The sequence below is a fragment of the Taudactylus pleione genome, unplaced genomic scaffold (assembly GCF_031769625.1).
Source record: "Taudactylus pleione unplaced genomic scaffold, aTauple2 ptg000526l, whole genome shotgun sequence".
Classification (NCBI taxonomy): Eukaryota; Metazoa; Chordata; class Amphibia; order Anura; family Myobatrachidae; genus Taudactylus; species Taudactylus pleione.
The window spans coordinates 476647-503419 of NW_028284928.1; the positions used below are offsets into that span (position 1 = coordinate 476647).

General features: G+C 45.1%; 1 protein-coding gene across 5 annotated transcripts in view; it reads left to right on the top strand.

The window, feature by feature from the left end:
- CNGB1 (cyclic nucleotide gated channel subunit beta 1) overlaps positions 1-26773 on the top strand; it is a 189526-nt gene that overhangs the window by 96638 nt on the left and 66115 nt on the right. For 4 of the 5 annotated variants that reach the window (XM_088450817.1, XM_088450813.1, XM_088450815.1 and 1 more), the window contains 8 exons: positions 1244-1312; positions 8412-8569; positions 8663-8854; positions 11526-11734; positions 13951-14001; positions 15703-15789; positions 15873-15937; positions 22709-22831. In XM_088450817.1, coding sequence (XP_088306943.1) covers positions 1244-1312; positions 8412-8569; positions 8663-8854; positions 11526-11734; positions 13951-14001; positions 15703-15789; positions 15873-15937; positions 22709-22831 — 954 coding nt within the window. The remainder of the gene's footprint in view (positions 1-1243; positions 1313-8411; positions 8570-8662; positions 8855-11525; positions 11735-13950; positions 14002-15702; positions 15790-15872; positions 15938-22708; positions 22832-26773) is intronic. The other variant, XM_088450814.1, reaches the window with a different exon arrangement.

Below are 26773 nucleotides of genomic sequence, written 5' to 3' on the forward strand. Positions count from 1 at the left end.
ATGACAGTATGTAGTAACAAGATAACAGTATGTCACAGTATGTAGTAACACAATGACAGTATGTTGTAACACGATGACAGTATATAGCAACACAATGACAGTATGTTGTAACACGATGACAGTATGTTGTAACACGGTGACAGTATGTAGTAACACGATGACAGTATGTAGTAACACGGTGTCAGGTTGTAGTAACAAGGTAACAGTATGTAGTAACACGGTGACAGTATGTAGTAAGACGATGACAGTATGTAGTAACACAGTGACAGTACGTAGTAACACGGTGACAGTATGTAGTAACAAGGTAACAGTATGTGACAGTATGTAGTAACACGGTGACACTATGTAGTAACAAGGTAACAGTATGTGACAGTATGTAGTAACACAATGACAGTATGTAGTAACAAGGTAACAGTATGTGACAGTATGTAGTAACACGGTGACAGTATGTAGTAACAAGGTAACAGTATGTGACAGTATGTAGTAACACGGTGACAGTATGTAGTAACACGATGACCGTATGTCGTAACACAGTGACAGTATGTAGTAACAAGGTAACAGTATGTGACAGTATGTAGTAACACGGTGACAGTATGTAGTAACACGATGACAGTATGTAGTAACACGGTGGTGACAGTATGTAGTAACACGATGACAGTATGTAGTAACAAGGTAACAGTATGTAGTAACAAGGTAACAGTATGTAACAGTATGTAGTAACACGGTGACAGTATGTAGTAACACGATGACAGTATGTAGTAACAAGGTAACAGTATGTTACAGTATGTAGTAACCCAGTGACAGTATATAATAACATGGTGACAGTATGTAGTAACATGATGACAGTATGTAGTAACACAGTAACAGTATGTGACAGTATGTAGTAACTTGGTGACAGTATGTAGTAACACGGTGACAGTATGTAGTAACACGATGACAGTATGTAGTAACACGATGACAGTATGTAGTAACACGGTAATAGTATGTGACAGTATGTAGTAACACGGTGACAGTATGTAGTAACACGATGACAGTATGTAGTAACACGACAGTATGTAGCAACACGATGACAGGATGGGGCAGGGTATTCATTCTCAGGTGGCGTGTCTGAGTGAGACACACGTATAATAACGTGTAATGAGTGGGTACGGAGTGGCAGCTTCTATCCCTGTGATATCTCTGCCAGGTAACAGGAGTTATAATCCGTGTACATCTCATTCTGTGTAATGATCTGTTCCCACAGCCGGCAGAGGACGCAGTCCCAGGGGGAGCACATAGAAGAACTGTCTGACGCTGGTGCTGAGGAGGAAGAGTAAGGAGCTGCTAATGACACAGAGTATTAGGGTATTTTCTCCCCCCTATGAGAAACACTCCGGGTACTGCAGAGTACAGTACTATCCGCCATCCCCTCCCCTGTCTCCAATACCAATAACACCATCCAACCATCATCACCAATAACACCATCCAACCATTGTCACCAATAACACCATCCAACCATCGTCACCAATAACACCATCCAACCAACGTCACCAATAACACCATCCAACCATCGTCACCAATGACACCATCCAACCATTGTCACCAATAACACCATCGTCACCAATAACACCGTCCAGCCATCGTCACCAATAACACCGTCCAGCCATCGTCACCAATAACACCGTCCAGCCATCGTCACCAATAACACCGTCCAGCCATCGTCACCAATAACACCGTCCAGCCATCGTCACCAATAACACCATCCAACCATCGTCACCAATGACACCATCGTCACCAATAACACCATCGTCACCAATAACACCGTCCAGCCATCGTCACCAATAACACCGTCCAGCCATCGTCACCAATAACACCGTCCAGCCATCGTCACCAATAACACCGTCCAGCCATCGTCACCAATAACACCATCCAGCCATCTTCACCAGCGACACCATCCAGCCATCGTCACCAGCGACACCATCCATCCATCGTCACCAGTGTCACCATCCAGCCATCGTCACCAATAACACCGTCCAACCATCGTCACCAATAACACCGTCTAACCATCGTCACCAATGACACCGTCCAACCATCGTCACCAATGACACCGTCCAACCATCGTCACCAATAACACCATCGTTACCAATGACACCTTCCAACCATCGCCACTAATAACACAATCGTCACCAATAACACCATCGTCACTAATAACACCATCCAACCATCGTCATCAATAACACCATCGTCACCAATGAAACCATCCAACCATCGCCACCAATAACACCATCGTCACCAATGACACCATCCATCCATCGTCACCAATGACACCATCCAACCATCATCACCAATGACACCATCCAACAATCGTCACCAGTGACACCATCCAGCCATCGTCACCAATAACACCGTCCAACCATCGTCACCAATAACACCGTCCAACCATCGTCACCAATAACACCATCGTTACCAATGACACCATCCAACCATCGCCACTAATAACACAATCGTCACCAATAACACCATCGTCACTAATAACACCATCCAACCATCGTCATCAATAACACCATCGTCACCAATGAAACCATCCAACCATCGCCACCAATAACACCATCGTCACCAATAACACCATCCTGCCATCGTCACCAATATCACCATCCAGCCATCGTCACCAATATCACCATCCAGCCATCGTCACCAATATCACCATCCAGCCATCGTCACCAATATCACCATCCAGCCATCGTCACCAATAACACCATCCAACCATCGTCACCAATAACACCATCGTCACCAATAACACCATCCAACCATCGTCACCAATAACCCCATCCAACCATCGTCACCAATAACACCATCGTCACCAATAACACCATCCAGCCATCGTCACCAATAACACCGTCCAGCCATCGTCACCAATAACACCGTCCAGCCATCGTCACCAATAACACCGTCCAGCCATCGTCACCAGCGACACCATCCAGCCATCGTCACCAGCGACACCATCCAGCCATCGTCACCAGCGACACCATCCAGCCATCGTCACCAGCGACACCATCCAGCCATCGTCACCAATAACACCATCCAACCATCGTCACCAATAACACCATCTAACCATCGTCACCAATAACACCATCGTTACCACTGACACCTTCCAACCATCGCCACTAATAACACAATCGTCACCAATAACACCATTGTCACCAATAACACCATCTAACCATTGTCACCAATAACACCATCGTCACCAATGAAACCATCCAACCATCGCCACCAATAACATCATCCAACCATCATCACCAATAACACCATTGTCACCAATAACACCATCCAACCATCGTCACCAATAACACCATCCAGCCATCGTCACCAATGACACCATCCAGCCATCGTCACCAATGACACCATCCAACCATCGTCCCCAATAACACCATCCAACCATCGTCACCAATAACACCATCGTCACCAATAACACCATCCATCGTCACCAATAACACCATCCAACCATCGTCACCAATAACACCATCATCACCAATAACACCATCCAACCATCATCACCAATAACACCATCCAACCATCGTCACCAATAACACCATTGTCACCAATTACACCATCCAACCATCGTCACCAATAACACCATCCAACCATCGTCACCAATAACACCATCGTCACCAATGACACCATCCAACCATCGTCACCAATGACACCATCCAACAATCGTCACCAGTGACACCATCCAACCATCGTCACCAATAACACCGTCCAACCATCGTCACCAATAACACCATCGTTACCAATGACACCATCCAACCATCGCCACTAATAACACAATCGTCACCAATAACACCATCGTCACTAATAACACCATCCAACCATCGTCATCAATAACACCATCGTCACCAATGAAACCATCCAACCATCGCCACCAATAACACCATCGTCACCAATAACCCCATCCAACCATCGTCACCAATAACACCATCCAGCCATCGTCACCAATATCACCATCCAGCCATCGTCACCAATATCACCATCCAGCCATCGTCACCAATAACACCATCCAACCATCATCACCAATAACACCATCCAACCATCGTCACCAATAACACCATCGTCACCAATAACACCGTCCAGCCATCGTCACCAATAACACCGTCCAGCCATCGTCACCAATAACACCGTCCAGCCATCGTCACCAGCGACACCATCCAGCCATCGTCACCAGCGACACCATCCAGCCATCGTCACCAGCGACACCATCCAGCCATCGTCACCAGCGACACCATCCAGCCATCGTCACCAATAACACCATCCAACCATCGTCACCAATAACACCGTCTAACCATCGTCACCAATAACACCATCGTTACCACTGACACCTTCCAACCATCGCCACTAATAACACAATCGTCACCAATAACACCATTGTCACCAATAACACCATCTAACCATTGTCACCAATAACACCATCGTCACCAATGAAACCATCCAACCATCGCCACCAATAACATCATCCAACCATCATCACCAATAACACCATTGTCACCAATAACACCATCCAACCATCGTCACCAATAACACCATCCAGCCATCGTCACCAATGACACCATCCAGCCATCGTCACCAATGACACCATCCAACCATCGTCCCCAATAACACCATCCAACCATCGTCACCAATAACACCATCCATCGTCACCAATAACACCATCCAACCATCGTCACCAATAACACCATCATCACCAATAACACCATCCAACCATCATCACCAATAACACCATCCAACCATCGTCACCAATAACACCATTGTCACCAATTACACCATCCAACCATCGTCACCAATAACACCATCCAACCATCGTCACCAATAACACCATCGTCACCAATGACACCATCCAACCATCGTCACCAATGACACCATCCAACAATCGTCACCAGTGACACCATCCAACCATCGTCACCAATAACACCGTCCAACCATCGTCACCAATAACACCATCGTTACCAATGACACCATCCAACCATCGCCACTAATAACACAATCGTCACCAATAACACCATCGTCACTAATAACACCATCCAACCATCGTCATCAATAACACCATCGTCACCAATGAAACCATCCAACCATCGCCACCAATAACACCATCGTCACCAATAACCCCATCCAACCATCGTCACCAATAACACCATCCAGCCATCGTCACCAATATCACCATCCAGCCATCGTCACCAATATCACCATCCAGCCATCGTCACCAATAACACCATCCAACCATCATCACCAATAACACCATCCAACCATCGTCACCAATAACACCATCGTCACCAATAACACCATCCAACCATCGTCACCAATAACCCCATCCAACCATCATCATCAATAACACCATCGTCACCAATAACACCATCCAACCATCGTCACCAATAACACCATCCAACCATCGTCACCAATAACACCATCCAACCATCGTCACCAATAACACCATCCAGCCATCGTCACCAATAACACCATCCAGCCATCGTCACCAATAACACCATCCAACCATCGTCACCAATAACACCATCCTACCATCGTCACCAATAACACCATCGTCACCAATAACACCTTCCAACCATCGTCACCAATAACACCATCCAACCATCGTCACCAATAACACCATCGTCACCAATAACACCATCCAACCATCGTCACCAATAACCCCATCCAACCATCATCATCAATAACACCATCGTCACCAATAACACCATCCAAACATCGTCACCAATAACACCATCCAACCATCGTCACCAATAACACCATCCAACCATCGTCACCAATAACACCATCCAGCCATCGTCACCAATAACACCATCCAGCCATCGTCACCAATAACACCATCCAGCCATCGTCACCAATAACACCATCCAGCCATCGTCACCAATAACACCATCCAGCCATCGTCACCAATAACACCATCCAACCATCGTCACCAATAACACCATCCAGCCATCGTCTCCAATATCACCATCCAGCCATCGTCACCAATAACACCATCGTCACCAATAACACCTTCCAACCATCGTCACCAATAACACCATCCAACCATCGTCACCAATAACACCATCGTCACCAATAACACCATCCAGCCATCGTCACCAATAACACCATCCAGCCATCGTCTCCAATATCACCATCCAGCCATCGTCACCAATAACACCATCGTCACCAATAACACCATCGTCACCAATAACACCATCCAACCATTGTCACCAATAACACCTTCCAACCATTGTCACCAATAACACCTTCCAACCATCGTCACCAATAACACCATCCAACCATCGTCACCAATAACACCATCGTCACCAATAACACCATCCAGCCATCGTCTCCAATATCACCATCCAGCCATCGTCTCCAATATCACCATCCAGCCATCGTCACCAATATCACCATCCAGCCATCGTCACCAATAACACCATCGTCACCAATAACACCATCCAGCCATCGTCACCAATAACACCATCCAACCATCGTCACCAATAACACCATCCAACCATCGTCACCAATAACACCATCGTCACCAATAACACCTTCCAACCATCGTCACCAATAACACCATCCAACCATCGTCACCAATAACACCATCGTCACCAATAACACCATCCAGCCATCGTCTCCAATATCACCATCCAGCCATCGTCACCAATAACACCATCGTCACCAATAACACCATCCAACCATCGTCACCAATAACACCATCCAACCATCGTCACCAATAACACCATCCAACCATCGTCACCAATAACACCATCCAACCATCGTCACCAATAACACCATCCAACCATCGTCACCAATAACACCATCCAACCATCGTCACCAATAACACCATCCAACCATCGTCACCAATAACACCATCCAACCATCGTCACCAATAACACCATCCAACCATCGTCACCAATAACCCCATCCAACCATCGTCACCAATAACACCATCATCACCAATAACACCATCCAGCCATCGTCACCAATAACACCATCCAACCATCGTCACCAATAACACCATCGTCACCAATAACACCATCGTCACCAATAACACCATCGTCACCAATAACACCATCCAACCATCGTCACCAATAACACCATCCAACCATCGTCACCAATAACACCATCGTCAGCCCAAATACAGACAGAGATGTGAGGTGAACAGAGGTCCCAGCTTTATATAACAACACGTAGGAACATGGGGACAGGAAACAGCGCTGTAACTTCCTTCTACCACCCAAAGGCTACTGACTGGAGTACTTTTCCAACACAGCCAGGTTCTCCGCAGAACCGAAGCCTGTCTATATCATTGTGCCCTTCACTATACTGCTGTGCCCCTCACCATATCGCTGTGCCCCTCACCATACCTCTTTGCCACCCCTCACCATACCGTTGTGCCCCTCATACTACTGTACCCCTTACCATACCGCTGTCCTTTTCCCCAAATCACTGTGCCCTCCTCACCATACTGCTATGCCCCTCACCATACTGCTGTGTTTTCCACCATACCGCTGTGCCCCTCACCATACCGCTGTGCCCCCCTCACCATACCTCTTTGCCACCCTCGCCATATCCGCTGTGCCCCTCACCATACCACTGTGCCCCTCACTTTACTGCTGTGCTTTTCACCAAATCGCTGTGCCCTTCACCAAATCGCTGTGCCCCTCACCATACATCTTTGCCACCCCCACCATACCATTGAGCCACTCACTATACTGCTGTGCTTTTCACCAAATTGCTGTACCCCTCACCATACCTCTTTGCCACCACCACCATACCGCTGTGCCCCTCACCATATCATTGTGCCCCTCACCATACCGCTGTGCCCCTCACCATATCATTGTGCCCCTCACCATACCGCTGTGCCCCTCACCATATCATTGTGCCCCTCACCATATCATTGTGCCCCTCACCATATCATTGTGCCCCTCACCATACCGCTTTGCCACCCCTCATACCGCTGTACCCCTTACCATACCGCTGTGCTTTTCACCAAATCGCTGTGCCCTCCTCACCATACTGCTATGCCCCTCACCATATCTCTGCAGCTATAAAATGAAAACCCATAGAACATGACTGAATGATGAACCCCCCAATGTAAGGACATACTGTACATGTGTGTTTTATACATTCAGGTGAATGTTATTCTCTTTCTGCAAAAAACAGTGATAAGAAATTAGTTATTAGTTGTAAACCCCAATAATTGATAGTAATACCCCTTAGTAATAATAATAAAAGTAATAAACCCCTCCAACAATTGATAAGTAAATGCAAATGGGGGTGTCTGTCCCAAGCTCGCGGTTTATCCCTCTTCAGCCCTAATTTGTCCCTCTGTCTTCTCAATGCCCTCGGCCATAGTAACGCAGCACTTTGTAGGTGATGTGAAGAGTTTGTGTCTCTGGATTTAGGGTGATGGAGCGTTCGGCGTCTTCTGTCAGCCGCAGTAGCGCCGTCGTCACAGAACGACTGCAGGAGCTGGTCCGACTCTTCAAGGACAGAACAGAACGAGTGAAGGAACGACTGATAGATCCCGAGATGTCTTCTGAGGAGGAGAGTCCTAGTGCCTGTGCGTATACTGAGGGCTGAGCAGGACCCTCACCCTTTATCTCTGTGTACAACAGACTCAGGGATTGTTACGTGTTTCTCTCCCCTCATTTAGCACCAGCTAAAAAAGCTGCACCTCCCCCACCTCCACCTCCACCCCCGCCTCCCCCGGTGGAGGAGAAGAAAGCAGAAGCTGTTGTCCCCGCGGAGGTGGAGCATTACTGCGAGATGCTCTGCTGCAAGTTAAAGACCCGGCCCTGGCGAGACCAGAAATACAAATTCCCATCCAGCATCGACCCACTGACCAGTAAGCATGGTGGGGAGGGGGCAGCAGGGGTTCAGTTACCAGCGTGGGGAGGAGGGGGAGATTACCACGGATCTTACCAGTGATAAGGTGTCTCCTGTGACAAAGTTACGTGTCACATCCATGGATAGGCAGCCATGGGAGAACGTACCCTGAGCATCCGATAACCGCAGCAACACATTATACATAGTTACGTGTCACATCCATGGATAGGCAGCCGTGGGAGAACGTACCCTGAGCGTCCGATAACCGCAGCAACACATTATACATAGTTACGTGTCACATCCATGGATAGGCAGCCATGGGAGAACGTACCCTGAGCATCCGATAACCGCAGCAACACATTATACATAGTTACGTGTCACATCCATGGATAGGCAGCCGTGGGAGAACGTACCCTGAGCATCCGATAACCGCAGCAACATATTATACATAGTTACGTGTCACATCCATGGATAGGCAGCCATGGGAGAACGTACCCTGAGCATCCGATAACCGCAGCAACACATTATACATAGTTACGTGTCACATCCATGGATAGGCAGCCGTGGGAGAACGTACCCTGAGCATCCGATAACCGCAGCAACACATTATACATAGTTACGTGTCACATCCATGGATAGGCAGCCGTGGGAGAACGTACCCTGAGCATCCGATAACCGCAGCAACACATTATACATAGTTACGTGTCACATCCATGGATAGGCAGCCATGGGAGAACGTACCCTGAGCATCCGATAACCGCAGCAACACATTATACATAGTTACGTGTCACATCCATGGATAGGCAGCCATGGGAGAACGTACCCTGAGCATCCGATAACCGCAGCAACACAATATAACATAGTTACGTGTCACATCCATGGATAGGCAGCCATGGGAGAACGTACCCTGAGCGTCCGATAACCGCAGCAACACATTATACATAGTTACGTGTCACATTGATAGATAGGCAGCCGTGGGAGAACGTACCCTGAGCATCCGATAACCGCAGCAACACATTATACATAGTTACGTGTCACATCCATGGATAGGCAGCCATGGGAGAACGTACCCTGAGCGTCCGATAACCGCAGCAACACAATATAACATAGTTACGTGTCACATTGATAGACAGCTGTGGGAGTACGTACCCTGGGCATCCGATAACCGCAGCAACACATTATACACAGTTACGTGTCACATTCATAGATAGGCAGCCATGTACCCTGGGCATTCCGATAATGTACCCTGGGCATTCCGATAACCGCAGCAACACATTACACAGTTTGTGATGTTAGTTCATATTCGCTCACTTGTAGTATTTATGGATCTTGCCATATGAAATACACCTGATTTACTGCTTGTAATACAGAAAGGACCCAGCAGACAATTGTCACTTACTGTAATTACATAACTTTACATCTTGTGTTGTGTAGTTGTGTTATGTATTGTATAGTCGTTCACTGTGCAGTTTTGTCACGTTCTGTGCAATTGTGTTGTGTTCTTTGTAATTTACAGTATGTTGTTTACTGTCCATTAGTATTCTGTCATCTGTAGTTATGTTATCTATTGTATAGTTGTGTAGTTATGTTATGTATTGCATAATTGTGTACTATTATATATTGTATAGTTATGTATTGTGTACTGTGTAGTTGTTATATATTGTATAGTTGTGTATTGTGTACTGTTATATATTGTATGGTTGTGTACTGTGTAGTTGTGTATTGTGCAGTTGTGTATTCTGTACTGTGTAGTTATATATTGTATAGTTGTGTATTGTGTACTGTTATATATTGTATGGTTGTGTACTGTGTAGTTGTGTATTGTGCAGTTGTGTATTCTGTACTGTGTAGTTGTTATATATTGTACAGTTGTGTACTGTGTAGTTGTGTATTGTGTACTGTGCAGTTGTGTTATATATTGTATAGTTGTGTTATATATTGTATAGTTGTGTATTCTGTATTGTGTACTGTTATATATTGTATAATTGTGTATATGTGTACTGTGCAGTTGTGTATTGTGTATTTGTTATATATTGTATACTTTGTAGCTGTGTATTGTGCAGTTGTTTAATGTGTATTGTGCAGTTGTGTATTGTGTACTGTGCAGTTGTAATGTGTACTGTGTAGTTGTGTAATGTGTACTGTGTAGTTGTTATATATTGTATAGTTGTGTATTGTGTACTGTTATATATTGTATAGTTTTGTATTGTGTACTGTGCAGTTGTGTATTGTGTACTGTGCAGTTGTGCATTGTGTACTGTGCAGTTGTGTAATGTGTACTGTGTAGTTGTGTTATATATTGTATAGTTTTGTATTGTGTACTGTGCAGTTGTGTATTGTGTACTTTGTAGTTGTGTATTGTGTACTGTTATATATTGTATAGTTGTGTACTGTTATATATTGTATAGTGTTGTACTGTGCAGTTGTGTATTGTGTACTGTGCAGTTGTGTGCTGTGTACTTTGTAGTTGTGTATTGTGTACTGTTATATATTGTATAGAGTTGTACTGTGCATTTGTGTGTTGTGTACTGTGTAGTTGTGTATTGTGTACTGTTATATATTGTATAGTTGTGTACTGTGTAGTTGTGTATTGTGTACTATGCGTAAGAAGCTGTAGGGCTTATTGTACAGGACACCAATGCTCTGATGAATCTTCTCCCCATCCGTGTATCTCTATCTCCTACATGCAGACCTCATGTATGTTCTATGGCTCTTCTTTGTGGTGGTGGCCTGGAACTGGAACTGCTGGCTGATCCCAGTGCGCTGGGCGTTCCCCTATCAGACGCCCTCTAACATCCACTACTGGCTCTTTATGGACTATTTGTGTGACCTCATTTATCTGCTGGATATTGTCGTCTTCCAGGTCCGGTTACAGTTTGTGCGAGGAGGTGACATCATAGTAAGTGTCATAGTCAGGATAATGATAACATAGACGGTGATGTCATAGGGATTATTATATACTGTGTAAGGTCTGTGTGGTGTGACTAGGAAGCAATGTGGTGATGACACACGGACAGATATATGGCCCAGACAGATGGATAGGGGCCATGGGAGTATATATAATGTACAGAGAAAAATGCTACATAACATGTGTCACCCATAGATATCAGTCTGGCCGTCAACCACTGAGAAGTCACATACAGTATCTGCCATATATATCATAATCATGTTTCCTATGCATATGGTGCACACTCACCCTCTGTGTATTACCCTACACTGTGTGTATCCTATGTACATGGCGCACACTCACCCTCTGTGTGTTACCCTACACTGTGTGTATCCTATGTACATGGCGCACACTCACCCTCTGTGTGTTACCCTACACTGTGTGTATCCTATGTACATGGGGCACACTCACCCTCTGTGTGTTACCCTACACTGTGTGTATCCTATGTACATGGCGCACACTCGCCCTCTGTGTGTTACCCTACACTGTGTGTATCCTATGTACATGGGGCACACTCACCCTCTGTGTGTTACCCTACACTGTGTGTATCCTATGTACATGGGGCACACTCACCCTCTGTGTATTACCCTACACTGTGTGTATCCTATGTACATGGCACACACTCGCCCTCTGTGTGTTACCCTACACTGTGTGTATCCTATGTACATGGGGCACACTCACCCTCTGTGTATTACCCTACACTGTGTGTATCCTATGTACATGGCGCACACTCACCCTCTGTGTGTTACCCTACACTGTGTGTATCCTATGTACATGGCGCACACTCACCCTCTGTGTGTTACCCTACACTGTGTGTATCCTATGTACATGGGGCACACTCACCCTCTGTGTGTTACCCTACACTGTGTGTATCCTATGTACATGGCGTACACTCACCCTCTGTGTGTTACCCTACACTGTGTGTATCCTATGTACATGGCGCACACTCACCCTCTGTGTGTTACCCTACACTGTGTGTATCCTATGTACATGGCACACACTCGCCCTCTGTGTGTTACCCTACACTGTGTGTATCCTATGTACATGGCACACACTCGCCCTCTGTGTGTTACCCTACACTGTGTGTATCCTATGTACATGGCGCACACTCACCCTCTGTGTGTTACCCTACACTGTGTGTATCCTATGTACATGGGGCACACTCACCCTCTGTGTGTTACCCTACACTGTGTGTATCCTATGTACATGGCGCACACTCGCCCTCTGTGTGTTACCCTACACTGTGTGTATCCTATGTACATGGCGCACACTCGCCCTCTGTGTGTTACCCTACACTGTGTGTATCCTATGTACATGGCGCACACTCGCCCTCTGTGTGTTACCTTACACTGTGTGTATCCTATGTACATGGCGTACACTCGCCCTCTGTGTGTTACCCTACACTGTGTGTATCCTATGTACATGGCGTACACTCACCCTCTGTGTGTTACCTTACACTGTGTGTATCCTATGTACATGGCGTACACTCACCCTCTGTGTGTTACCCTACACTGTGTGTATCCTATGTACATGGCGTACACTCACCCTCTGTGTATTATATCCTACACTGTGTGTATCCTATGTACATGGGGCACACTCACCCTCTGTGTGTTACCCTACACTGTGTGTATCCTATGTACATGGCGTACACTCACCCTCTGTGTATTATATCCTACACTGTGTGTATCCTATGTACATGGCGTACACTCACCCTCTGTGTATTATATCCTACACTGTGTGTATCCTATGTACATGGCGCACACTCACCCTCTGTGTGTTACCCTACACTGTGTGTATCCTATGTACATGGGGCACACTCACCCTCTGTGTGTTACCCTACACTGTGTGTATCCTATGTACATGGGGCACACTCACCCTCTGTGTGTTACCTTACACTGTGTGTATCCTATGTACATGGGGCCATTTTCATCACACTCCCGGAGATGGCGGCTGCCCACAGAGACTCTGCCCGCACTGCCGGCTCCTCCTCAGTGACTGGGAACCGAGCGCTGTATAATAATGATTGCAGAGCACGCAGTAACCGATATAATGATGTTTTCTGTGTGATATTGTCAGTAGGTGACTGCTCAGTTACCAGCCCTCTATATGGCTCCAGTCACTGCTCTGATATCTGCTAATTTGTCCTTCTCTAATCTTTTCCTTCACAGACAATTAAAAAGGATATGCGCGAGAACTACATCAAATCCGAACGGTTCAAGGTGACTCTGCGCTGTACTCAGTCACTGACTACTCGCTGCTTGTGATCACTGCACTAATGACTGCACACGCTGCTTGTGATCACTGCACTAATGACCGCACACGCTGCTTGTGATCACTGCACTAATGACTGCACACGCTGCTTGTTATCACTGCACTAATGACTGCACACGCTGCTTGTTATCACTGCACTAATGACTGCACTCGCTGCTTGTGATTACTGCACTAATGACTGCACACGCTGCTTGTGATCACTGCACTAATGACTGCACACGCTGCTTGTGATCACTGCACTAATGACTGCACACGCTGCTTGTGATCACTGCACTAATGACTGCACTCGCTGCTTGTGATCACTGCACTAATGACTGAACACGCTGCTTGTGATCACTGCACTAATGACTGAACACGCTGCTTGTGATCACTGCACTAATGACTGCACACGCTGCTTGTGATCACTGCACTAATGACTGCACACGCTGCTTGTGATCACTGCACTAATGACTGCACACGCTGCTTGTGATCACTGCACTAATGACTGCACACGCTGCTTGTGATCACTGCACTAATGACTGTACTCGCTGCTTGTGATCACTGCACTAATGACCGCACTCGCTGCTTGTGATCACTGCACTAATGACTGCACACGCTGCTTGTGATCACTGCACTAATGACTGCACACGCTGCTTGTGATCACTGCACTAATGACAGCACACGCTGCTTGTGATCACTGCACTAATGACAGCACACGCTGCTTGTGATCACTGCACTAATGACCGCACTCGCTGCTTGTGATCACTGCACTAATGACCGTACACGCTGCTTGTGATCACTGCACTAATGACAGCACACGCTGCTTGTGATCACTGCACTAATGACCGTACACGCTGCTTGTGATCACTGCACTAATGACAGCACACGCTGCTTGTGATCACTGCACTAATGACTGTACTCGCTGCTTGTGATCACTGCACTAATGACCGCACTCGCTGCTTGTGATCACTGCACTAATGACCGTACACGCTGCTTGTGATCACTGCACTAATGACAGCACACGCTGCTTGTGATCACTGCACTAATGACCGTACACACTGCTTGTGATCACTGCACTAATGACAGCACACGCTGCTTGTGATCACTGCACTAATGACAGCACACGCTGCTTGTGATCACTGCACTGACAGCACACGCTGCTTGTGATCACTGCACTAATGACAGCACACGCTGCTTGTGATCACTGCACTAATGACCGCTCACACAGTGCTAGTAACTATGCAACTAGCAATCAATGTGCAATACTGTAAATGAATGAAAGTAAAATGAAGCCCACAGGAATAGGGAAATGTAACATCCCGTTACCATAACGACAGTACAGGCAGACACAGCCCCACATAGATCAATGTTGCAGGAACAGTCACACATAGAGGAAGGTTTGTTTTGTTTGTTTTTCCCTGTAAATAGCAAGTTAAGTACCTTCTAAGCATACATAGTTTAGCTGTCCCGGTACAAATCATTGTCTCCTTTTCAAAATCTCTCTGGAGAGAAGAACAGTATGGCTGCCAGTCATGCACACAGACTCACAGCTCTCAGCATGTCATGTGATGGCAGGGAGGGCAGGAGAAGGTGGAATACTACTATGTACCTACATAACTGTATATGGTATAAAAGGTGTTTATCTCTCTGGTTTCTTCTGTTACATGTAGATGGACATGATTTCGCTTCTCCCTCTGGATCTTCTGTACTTTAAGTTTGGAGTTAGATCCATCCTGCGCCTCCCACGTCTACTTAAAGTGAGTGGATTGTGACACTATTGTGTTAGTTCTCTCTATGCACAGAATATTCAGACAATGAGCTGGAACCATTTCCCTTACAGTATATGGCTTTCTTTGAATTCAACAACCGTCTGGAGGCGATCCTCAGCAAGGCGTACATCTACAGGTCAGTGCCGCGTGTCTGTCAGGTGACCTAGTAACTGGGGAACGTTTCCTGTACATCTACAGGTCAGTGCCGCGTGTGTATCAGGTGACCTAGTAACTGGGGAACGTTTCCTGTACATCTACAGGTCAGTGCCGCGTGTCTGTCAGGTGACCTAGTTACTGGGGAACGTTTCCTGTACATATACAGGTCAGTGCCGCGTGTCTATCAGGTGACCTAGTTACTGGGGAACGTTTCCTGTACATGTACAGGTCAGTGCCGTGTGTCTATCAGGTGACATAGTAACTGGGGAACGTTTCCTGTACATCTACAGGTCAGTGCCGCGTGTCTGTCAGGTGACCTAGTTACTGGGGAACGTTTCCTGTACATGTACAGGTCAGTGCCGCGTGTCTATCAGGTGACCTAGTAACTGGGGAACGTTTCCTGTACATCTACAGGTCAGTGCCGCGTGTCTATCAGGTGACATAGTAACTGGGGAACGTTTCCTGTACATCTACAGGTCAGTGCCGCGTGTCTATCAGGTAACCTAGTAACTGGGGAACGTTTCCTGTACATCTACAGGTCAGTGCCGCGTGTCTATCAGGTGACCTAGTTACTGGGGAACGTTTCCTGTACATATACAGGTCAGTGCCGCGTGTCTGTCAGGTGACCTAGTTACTGGGGAACGTTTCCTGTACATATACAGGTCAGTGCCGCGTGTCTATCAGGTGACCTAGTTACTGGGGAACGTTTCCTGTACATATACAGGTCAGTGCCGCGTGTCTGTCAGGTGACCTAGTTACTGGGGAACGTTTCCTGTACATATACAGGTCAGTGCCGCGTGTCTGTCAGGTGACCTAGTTACTGGGGAACGTTTCCTGTACATCTACAGGTCAGTGCCGCGTGTCTATCAGGTGACCTAGTTACTGGGGAACGTTTCCTGTACATCTACAGGTCAGTGCTGCGTGTCTATCAGGTGACCTAGTTACTGGGGAACGTTTCCTGTACATCTACAGGTCAGTGCCGCGTGTCTATCAGGTGACCTAGTTACTGGGGAACGTTTCCTGTACATCTACAGGTCAGTGCCGCGTGTCTATCAGGTGACCTAGTAACTGGGGAACGTTTCCTGTACATCTACAGGTCAGTGCCGCGTGTCTATCAGGTGACCTAGTTACTGGGGAACGTTTCCTGTACATCTACAGGTCAGTGCCGCGTGTCTGTCAGGTGACCTAGTTACTGGGGAACGTTTCCTGTACATCTATAGGTCAGTGCCGCGTGTCTGTCAGGTGACCTAGTTACTGGGGAACGTTTCCTGTACATATACTGGTCAGTGCCGCGTGTCTGTCAGGTGACCTAGTTACTGGGGAACGTTTCCTGTACATATACAGGTCAGTGCCGCGTGTCTGTCAGGTGACCTAGTTACTGGGGAACGTTTCCTGTACATCTACAGGTCAGTGCCGCGTGTCTATCAGGTGACCTAGTAACTGGGGAACGTTTCCTGTACATCTACAGGTCAGTGCCGCGTGTCTATCAGGTGACCTAGTTACTGGGGAACGTTTCCTGTACATCTACAGGTCAGTGCCGCGTGTCTATCAGGTGACCTAGTTACTGGGGAACGTTTCCTGTACATATACAGGTCAGTGCCGCGTGTCTGTCAGGTGACCTAGTTACTGGGGAACGTTTCCTGTACATCTACAGGTCAGTGCCGCGTGTCTATCAGGTGACCTAGCTACTGGGGAACGTTTCCTGTACATCTACAGGTCAGTGCCGCGTGTCTATCAGGTGACCTAGTAACTGGGGAACGTTTCCTGTACATCTACAGGTCAGTGCCGCGTGTCTGTCAGGTGACCTAGTTACTGGGGAACGTTTCCTGTATGTGTACAAGAGCCTGAGATTAGGATACATACTGTAGGAATAGGAGGGACGTGTGTGTAAGGTCAGTGCTACATGGTAGGTTTTATGTTTTGTGGGGGTTGGATACAAAACACACATCACTGATATCACTGACTTCTGCTGTTTACTCCTAGTTAGAAGGATGCCTAAAATTCACAGTGAAACCGAAGAGGAAAATAACTATTGTATACTTAAAAAAGTATAATTTGTACAGATAAAACAGAAAGGACTTACATAGAGACTTAGCAACTGCTGGTAATGTAAGGACATAGAGACTTAGCAACTGCTGGTAATGTAAGGACTTACATAGAGACTTAGCAACTGCTGGTAATGTAAGGACATAGAGACTTAGCAACTGCTGGTAATGTAAGGACTTACATAGAGACCTAGCAACTGCTGGTAATGTAAGGACTTACATAGAGACCTAGCAACTGCTGGTAATGTAAGGACTTACATAGAGACTTAGCAACTGCTGGTAATGTAAGGACTTACATAGAGACTTAGCAACTGCTGGTAATGTAAGGACTTACATAGAGACTTAGTAACTGCTGGTAATGTAAGGACTTACATAGAGACCTAGCAACTGCTGGTAATGTAAGGACTTACATAAAGACCTAGCAACTGCTGGTAATGTAAGGACTTACATAGAGACTTAGCAACTGCTGGTAATGTAAGGACTTACATAGAGACTTAGCAACTGCTGGTAATGTAAGGACTTACATAGAGACCTAGCAACTGCTGGTAATGTAAGGACTTACATAGAGACTTAGCAACTGCTGGTAATGTAAGGACATAGAGACTTAGTAACTGCTGGTAATGTAAGGACTTACATAGAGACTTAGCAACTGCTGGTAATGTAAGGACTTACATAGAGACTTAGTAACTGCTGGTAATGTAAGGACATAGAGACTTAGTAACTGCTGGTAATGTAAGGACTTACATAGAGACTTAGCAACTGCTGGTAATGTAAGGACTTACATAGAGACTTAGCAACTGCTGGTAATGTAAGGACTTACATAGAGACTTAGCAACTGCTGGTAATGTAAGGACTTACATAGAGACTTAGCAACTGCTGGTAATGTAAGGACTTACATAGAGACTTAGCAACTGCTGGTAATGTAAGGACATAGAGACTTAGTAACTGCTGGTAATGTAAGGACTTACATAGAGACTTAGCAACTGCTGGTAATGTAAGGACTTACATAGAGACTTAGTAACTGCTGGTAATGTAAGGACATAGAGACTTAGTAACTGCTGGTAATGTAAGGACTTACATAGAGACTTAGCAACTGCTGGTAATGTAAGGACTTACATAGAGACTTAGCAACTGCTGGTAATGTAAGGACTTACATAGAGACTTAGCAACTGCTGGTAATGTAAGGACTTACATAGAGACTTAGCAACTGCTGGTAATGTAAGGACTTACATAGAGACTTAGCAACTGCTGGTAATGTAAGGACTTACATAGAGACTTAGCAACTGCTGATAATGTAAGGACTTACATAGAGACTTAGCAACTGCTGGTAATGTAAGGACATAGAGACTTAGCAACTGCTGGTAATGTAAGGACTTACATAGAGACTTAGCAACTGCTGGTAATGTAAGGACTTACATAGAGACTTAGCAACTGCTGGTAATGTAAGGACTTACATAGAGACTTAGCAACTGCTGGTAATGTAAGGACTTGCATAGAGACTTAGTAACTGCTGGTAATGTAAGGACTTACATAGAGACTTAGCAACTGCTGGTAATGTAAGGACATAGAGACTTAGTAACTGCTGGTAATGTAAGGACTTACATAGAGACCTAGCAACTGCTGGTAATGTAAGGACTTGCATAGAGACTTAGCAACTGCTGGTAATGTAAGGACTTACATAGAGACTTAGCAACTGCTGGTAATGTAAGGACTTACATAGAGACTTAGCAACTGCTGGTAATGTAAGGACTTACATAGAGACTTAGTAACTGCTGGTAATGTAAGGACTTACATAGAGACTTAGCAACTGCTGGTAATGTAAGGACTTACATAGAGACTTAGCAACTGCTGGTAATGTAAGGACTTACATAGAGACTTAGCAACTGCTGGTAATGTAAGGACTTACATAGAGACTTAGCAACTGCTGGTAATGTAAGGACTTACATAGAGACTTAGCAACTGCTGGTAATGTAAGGACTTACATAGAGACCTAGCAACTGCTGGTAATGTAAGGACTTACATAGAGACTTAGCAACTGCTGGTAATGTAAGGACTTACATAGAGACTTAGCAACTGCTGGTAATGTAAGGACTTACATAGAGACTTAGTAACTGCTGGTAATGTAAGGACTTACATAGAGACCTAGCAACTGCTGGTAATGTAAGGACTTACATAGAGACCTAGCAACTGCTGGTAATGTAAGGACTTACATAGAGACTTAGCAACTGCTGGTAATGTAAGGACTTACATAGAGACTTAGCAACTGCTGGTAATGTAAGGACTTACATAGAGACTTAGTAACTGCTGGTAATGTAAGGACATAGAGACTTAGTAACTGCTGGTAATGTAAGGACTTACATAGAGACTTAGCAACTGCTGGTAATGTAAGGACTTACATAGAGACTTAGCAACTGCTGGTAATGTAAGGACTTACATAGAGACTTAGCAACTGCTGGTAATGTAAGGACTTACATAGAGACTTAGCAACTGCTGGTAATGTAAGGACTTACATAGAGACTTAGCAACTGCTGGTAATGTAAGGACTTACATAGAGACTTAGCAACTGCTGATAATGTAAGGACTTACATAGAGACTTAGCAACTGCTGGTAATGTAAGGACATAGAGACTTAGCAACTGCTGGTAATGTAAGGACTTACATAGAGACTTAGCAACTGCTGGTAATGTAAGGACTTACATAGAGACTTAGCAACTGCTGGTAATGTAAGGACTTACATAGAGACTTAGCAACTGCTGGTAATGTAAGGACTTGCATAGAGACTTAGTAACTGCTGGTAATGTAAGGACTTACATAGAGACTTAGCAACTGCTGGTAATGTAAGGACATAGAGACTTAGTAACTGCTGGTAATGTAAGGACTTACATAGAGACCTAGCAACTGCTGGTAATGTAAGGACTTGCATAGAGACTTAGCAACTGCTGGTAATGTAAGGACTTACATAGAGACTTAGCAACTGCTGGTAATGTAAGGACTTACATAGAGACTTAGCAACTGCTGGTAATGTAAGGACTTACATAGAGACTTAGTAACTGCTGGTAATGTAAGGACTTACATAGAGACTTAGCAACTGCTGGTAATGTAAGGACTTACATAGAGACTTAGCAACTGCTGGTAATGTAAGGACTTACATAGAGACTTAGCAACTGCTGGTAATGTAAGGACTTACATAGAGACTTAGCAACTGCTGGTAATGTAAGGACTTACATAGAGACTTAGCAACTGCTGGTAATGTAAGGACTTACATAGAGACCTAGCAACTGCTGGTAATGTAAGGACTTACATAGAGACTTAGCAACTGCTGGTAATGTAAGGACTTACATAGAGACTTAGCAACTGCTGGTAATGTAAGGACTTACATAGAGACTTAGTAACTGCTGGTAATGTAAGGACATAGAGACTTAGTAACTGCTGGTAATGTAAGGACTTACATAGAGACTTAGCAACTGCTGGTAATGTAAGGACTTACATAGAGACTTAGCAACTGCTGGTAATGTAAGGACTTACATAGAGACTTAGTAACTGCTGGTAATGTAAGGACTTACATAGAGACTTAGCAACTGCTGGTAATGTAAGGACTTACATAGAGACTTAGTAACTGCTGGTAATGTAAGGACATAGAGACTTAGTAACTGCTGGTAATGTAAGGACTTACATAGAGACTTAGCAACTGCTGGTAATGTAAGGACTTACATAGAGACTTAGCAACTGCTGGTAATGTAAGGACTTACATAGAGACTTAGCAACTGCTGGTAATGTAAGGACTTACATAGACACTTAGCAACTGCTGGTAATGTAAGGACTTACATAGAGACTTAGCAACTGCTGGTAATGTAAGGACTTACATAGAGACTTAGCAACTGCTGATAATGTAAGGACTTACATAGAGACTTAGCAACTGCTGGTAATGTAAGGACATAGAGACTTAGCAACTGCTGGTAATGTAAGGACTTACATAGAGACTTAGCAACTGCTGGTAATGTAAGGACTTACATAGAGACTTAGCAACTGCTGGTAATGTAAGGACTTACATAGAGACTTAGCAACTGCTGGTAATGTAAGGACTTACATAGAGACTTAGTAACTGCTGGTAATGTAAGGACTTACATAGAGACTTAGCAACTGCTGGTAATGTAAGGACATAGAGACTTAGTAACTGCTGGTAATGTAAGGACTTACATAGAGACCTAGCAACTGCTGGTAATGTAAGGACTTGCATAGAGACTTAGCAACTGCTGGTAATGTAAGGACTTACATAGAGACTTAGCAACTGCTGGTAATGTAAGGACTTACATAGAGACTTAGCAACTGCTGGTAATGTAAGGACTTAGAGACTTAGTAAATGCTGGTGGTGTAAGGACTTAGAGACAGCAACTGCTGGTAATGTAAGGACTTACATAGAGACTTAGCAAGTGCTGGTGGTGTAAGGACTTACGCAGAGACTTAGAAGCTGGTGATACAGTACATCCTCCTAGATGTGGAAAGTTTGGCAAGAAGACCAAATAAAAAATAAGGTAACTCCGTACAAGTGATGAAAACATGTAAAACTAGTTATTTCAGTTTAGTGTATTCATATTAATGACGTGAATAATTCTCTGTATGTACATACACAGCAAAAGAACAAGCTCTGCCCTAATGAATGTGCGTGCCCCTGCCGGTGACACTTCGTGTTTTTATGTCATATGATAGAGTCATCCGGACGACGGCCTATCTCCTGTACTGCCTACATATAAATGCATGTCTGTATTACTGGGCCTCCGACTATGAAGGCCTGAGGTCCACCAAGTGGGTGTATGATGGAGAAGGTAACAGGTGAGGAACATGTATGATACATTGTAGATACTGGAGTCCCGTCTTTATCAGGTCAGGCTGGTCATGGTCAGCGTCCATTCCATGTGATCATGTCATGGCAACTTGTGGCTTTATCTGTAGCTGGGCAGCAAGATGGCTCAGTGGTTAGCATTGCACGGGTCATGGATGGGATTCCAACTAGGGCCCTATCTGAAGTTTCTGTGTTCTCTCTTATTTGTGTGGGTTTCCTTTGGGTGCTCTCATATTCCAAAACATACAGGTGGATTAATTGGCGGCTATGTGTTTCTGTCCCTTTCGTTTTTATATGTTTCTAATTGTATTATTTATTTTTTATATTTTGTGTGCCATAGCGTCACAGGTTATTCTCTTCTCTTTGTTGCTCAGTGCTAGATTCATTGGCTGCTGACTAATTAGACTCCACTGTAGTTGGGAATTTAGACTGCAAGCTCCTAAGGACTTATGCGATTGATTACTAGGGATGTGCACCGACCTCCGTGTTTTGGATCTGTATCTCCTTTGATGTTTTAGATCTGGATTTAATTTTGCAAAACTGCCCTTGCGTGTTTTGCTTTTGGATCTGGATTTTCTTTCAAAATTGATAAAAACTGCTAAAATCACATAATTTTAAACACTTCCTACACTATTATTAACCTCAATAACATTCATTTCCACTTGTTCCCAGTCACTTTTGACCACCTCACAGCTCACAATATTATTTTCATCCAGTTTAGGCCCAAAAGTTGCACCAAGCTAGCTGGCTGGCTAAGCTGAGCGGCCGCAGTGGGCGGCACAAACACGTGGCAGTTCAACTTCCAACATGGCACATCAGGAAACATGTTTTCATTAATCAAGAGGCCTGAGGGAGATGGAGTATGTATGTAGTTAAAAGTAGGGAAAGGAAACGTTGATTCATAGTAAATTTATTTTCATTTTTTTATTCCGAAGCAAATTTGTGAGGGAGGAGGGCAGAACATGGGTGAACAACATGTCCCATGTTTTGCCCACAAAATCATCTTGGTGGTTTGGAATATTTTTTAAACTTAAAGGGGCATGCAGGAAATGCCTGTGGCCACAAACATTTCTGCATTCAGCAACCGCATGTCAAAGATTGCAGCAGCTGTGTCAGTTCAATTTCAAATATGGCACATCAAGAAACAAATGTTTTTATTATTCAAGAGGCCTGAGGGAGTTGGAGTATGTATGTATGTAGTTGAAGGCAGGGAAATGAAGGGTTTATTAGTAGTAAATTTATAAAAAGAATTTGATTCTGAAGCAAATTTACGAGTGAGGAGGGGGAGGCATTTACAAAAAATATTTTACTCACGTCTAAAAACCTCTCACTTTATTATATTTACCCCTTAAGGTACATACACACGTAATGATTTTGTTACCAACGATTTTCTGAACGATTTTCCTGTCAGATTATCTGTCAGACTTTTTAAAGTGTAATGAACGATTTTTTGAACTACAAACGATTTTTGTAACTTCCCTTAATGAAAATCGTTCAGTTGGTCATTCATTCGTTCATCGTTATAACTCAGAAACTGAACAAATCTTTTCAACGATTGAAAGATAGCGACGTCGTTATAGTTAAATCGTTCAATTAATCGTTACGTGTGTATGCACCTTTAGTGTCACAATATTTTTAACACACTGCGCTACCACTTAGTGTCACAAAAAAAATTTAAGCGTAAAACACTGCGCTACCACTTAGTGTCATAATATTTTTTATGAATAAGAATCACACACTGTACTAAAAATGATAGTGTCACAATACGTGGATGATCAACTGTGGTCTGGCCGGCAGTGTCACCGAGCAATAACAGCGCAGCTAAGTTGCTAATGCACAAACACCCAAATAAAAGGAAAAAGATCTTTTTTTATTTTTTGAGGAATGCTAATTTTATATTTCACTTTTATTTTTTTACACTGGGAAAAAACACCCCTGGATGAGGCAGCAGCCCCTTGACGGTCAACACAGCACCCCTTTATGGACAAGAATGCACCACTGTGGAGTGCGGACAGACCACCTGCAGAGTCACAAATACATGGATGATAAACTGAGGTCTGGCCAGCAGTGTCACCGAACAATGATAGCGTAACTAGTTACTAACTAATAACTACCTGGCTAGTACACACATAAAAAAATGAAAAAAAAATAAGATTAACTTTTTTTTTTTTTATATACACACTGTGGAAGAGCACCCCTTTATGTACTGCAGCCCATGCCCCTTAATGGACAGGACAACACAGCAGCCCTTTATATACTACATCCCAAGCCCCTTTATGGGCAACACAGCAGCACCTCTTTATGTACTACAGCTCCAGCCCCTTTATGGACAACACAGCAGTATTCCTTTATGTACTACAGCCCAAGCCCCTTTATGGACAACACAGCAGCACCCCTTTATGTACTACATCCCAAGCCCATTTATGGACAACACAGCAGCACTCCTTTATGTACTGCACCCCAAGCCCCTTTATGAACACAGCAGCAGCCCTTTATGTACCGCAGCCCAAGCCCCTTTATGGACAACACAGCAGCACCCCTTTATGTACTGCATCCTGAGCCCATTTATGGACAACACAGCAGCAGCCCTTTTTGTACTGCATCCCAAGCCCCTTTATGGACAACACAGCAGCAGCCCTTTATGTACTGCATCCCAAGCCCCTTTATGGACAACACAGCAGCAGCCCTTTATGTACTGCAGCCCCAGCCCCTCTATGGACAACACAGCAGCAGCCCTTTATGTACTGCAGCCCCAGCCCCTTTATGGACAACACAGCAGCAGCCCTTTTTGTACTGCAGCCCCAGCCCCTTTATGGACAACACAGCAGCAGCCCTTTATGTACTGCAGCCCCAGCCCCTTTATGGACAACACAGCAGCACTCCATTATGTACTGCAGCCCCAGCCCTTTATGGACAACACAGCAGCAGCCCTTTATGTACTGCAGCCCAAGCCCCTTTATGGACAACACAGCAGCAGCCCTTTTTGTACTGCAGCCCCAGCCCCTTTATGGACAACACAGCAGCAGCCCTTTTTGTACTGCAGCCCCAGCCCCTTTATGGACAACACAGCAGCAGCCCTTTTTGTACTGCAGCCCCAGCCCCTTTATGGACAACACAGCAGCAGCCCTTTTTGTACTGCATCCCAAGCCCCTTTATGGACAACACAGCAGCAGCCCTTTATGTACTGCAGCCCAAGCCCCTTTATGGACAACACAGCAGCACCCCTTTTTGTACTGCAGCCCAAGCCCCTTTATGGACAACACAGCAGCAGCCCTTTTTGTACTGCAGCCCCAGCCCCTTTATGGACAACACAGCAGCAGCCCTTTTTGTACTGCATCCCAAGCCCCTTTATGGACAACACAGCACCACCCCTTTTTGTACTGCAGCCCAAGCCCCTTTATGGACAACACAGCAGCAGCCCTTTATGTACTGCAGCCCAAGCCCCTTTATGGACAACACAGCAGCAGCCCTTTTTGTACTGCAGCCCCAGCCCCTTTATGGACAACACAGCAGCAGCCCTTTTTGTACTGCATCCCAAGCCCCTTTATGGACAACACAGCAGCACCCCTTTTTGTACTGCAGCCCAGGCCCCTTTATGGACAACACAGCAGCAGCCCTTTTTGTACTGCAGCCCCAGCCCCTTTATGGACAACACAGCAGCAGCCCTTTATGTACTGCAGCCCCTGCCCCTTGATTGACAGGACAACAGTGAGTGACACAGCAGTGCACCCGCCACTTTATGTACTGCAGCCCCAGCCTGACAACATGGCACCCTTGATAAAATAGTGACACACAACACTGAGAACTACACACCCTAGAAGAATGGAGCATGTCTGCTCTGTACACTCTCCACAGCCGGAATGAAAATGGCTCAGATCACCGGGACTGTTGTAGAATCCAAAACACACGAGAATCCAACAGCAGGATGATGA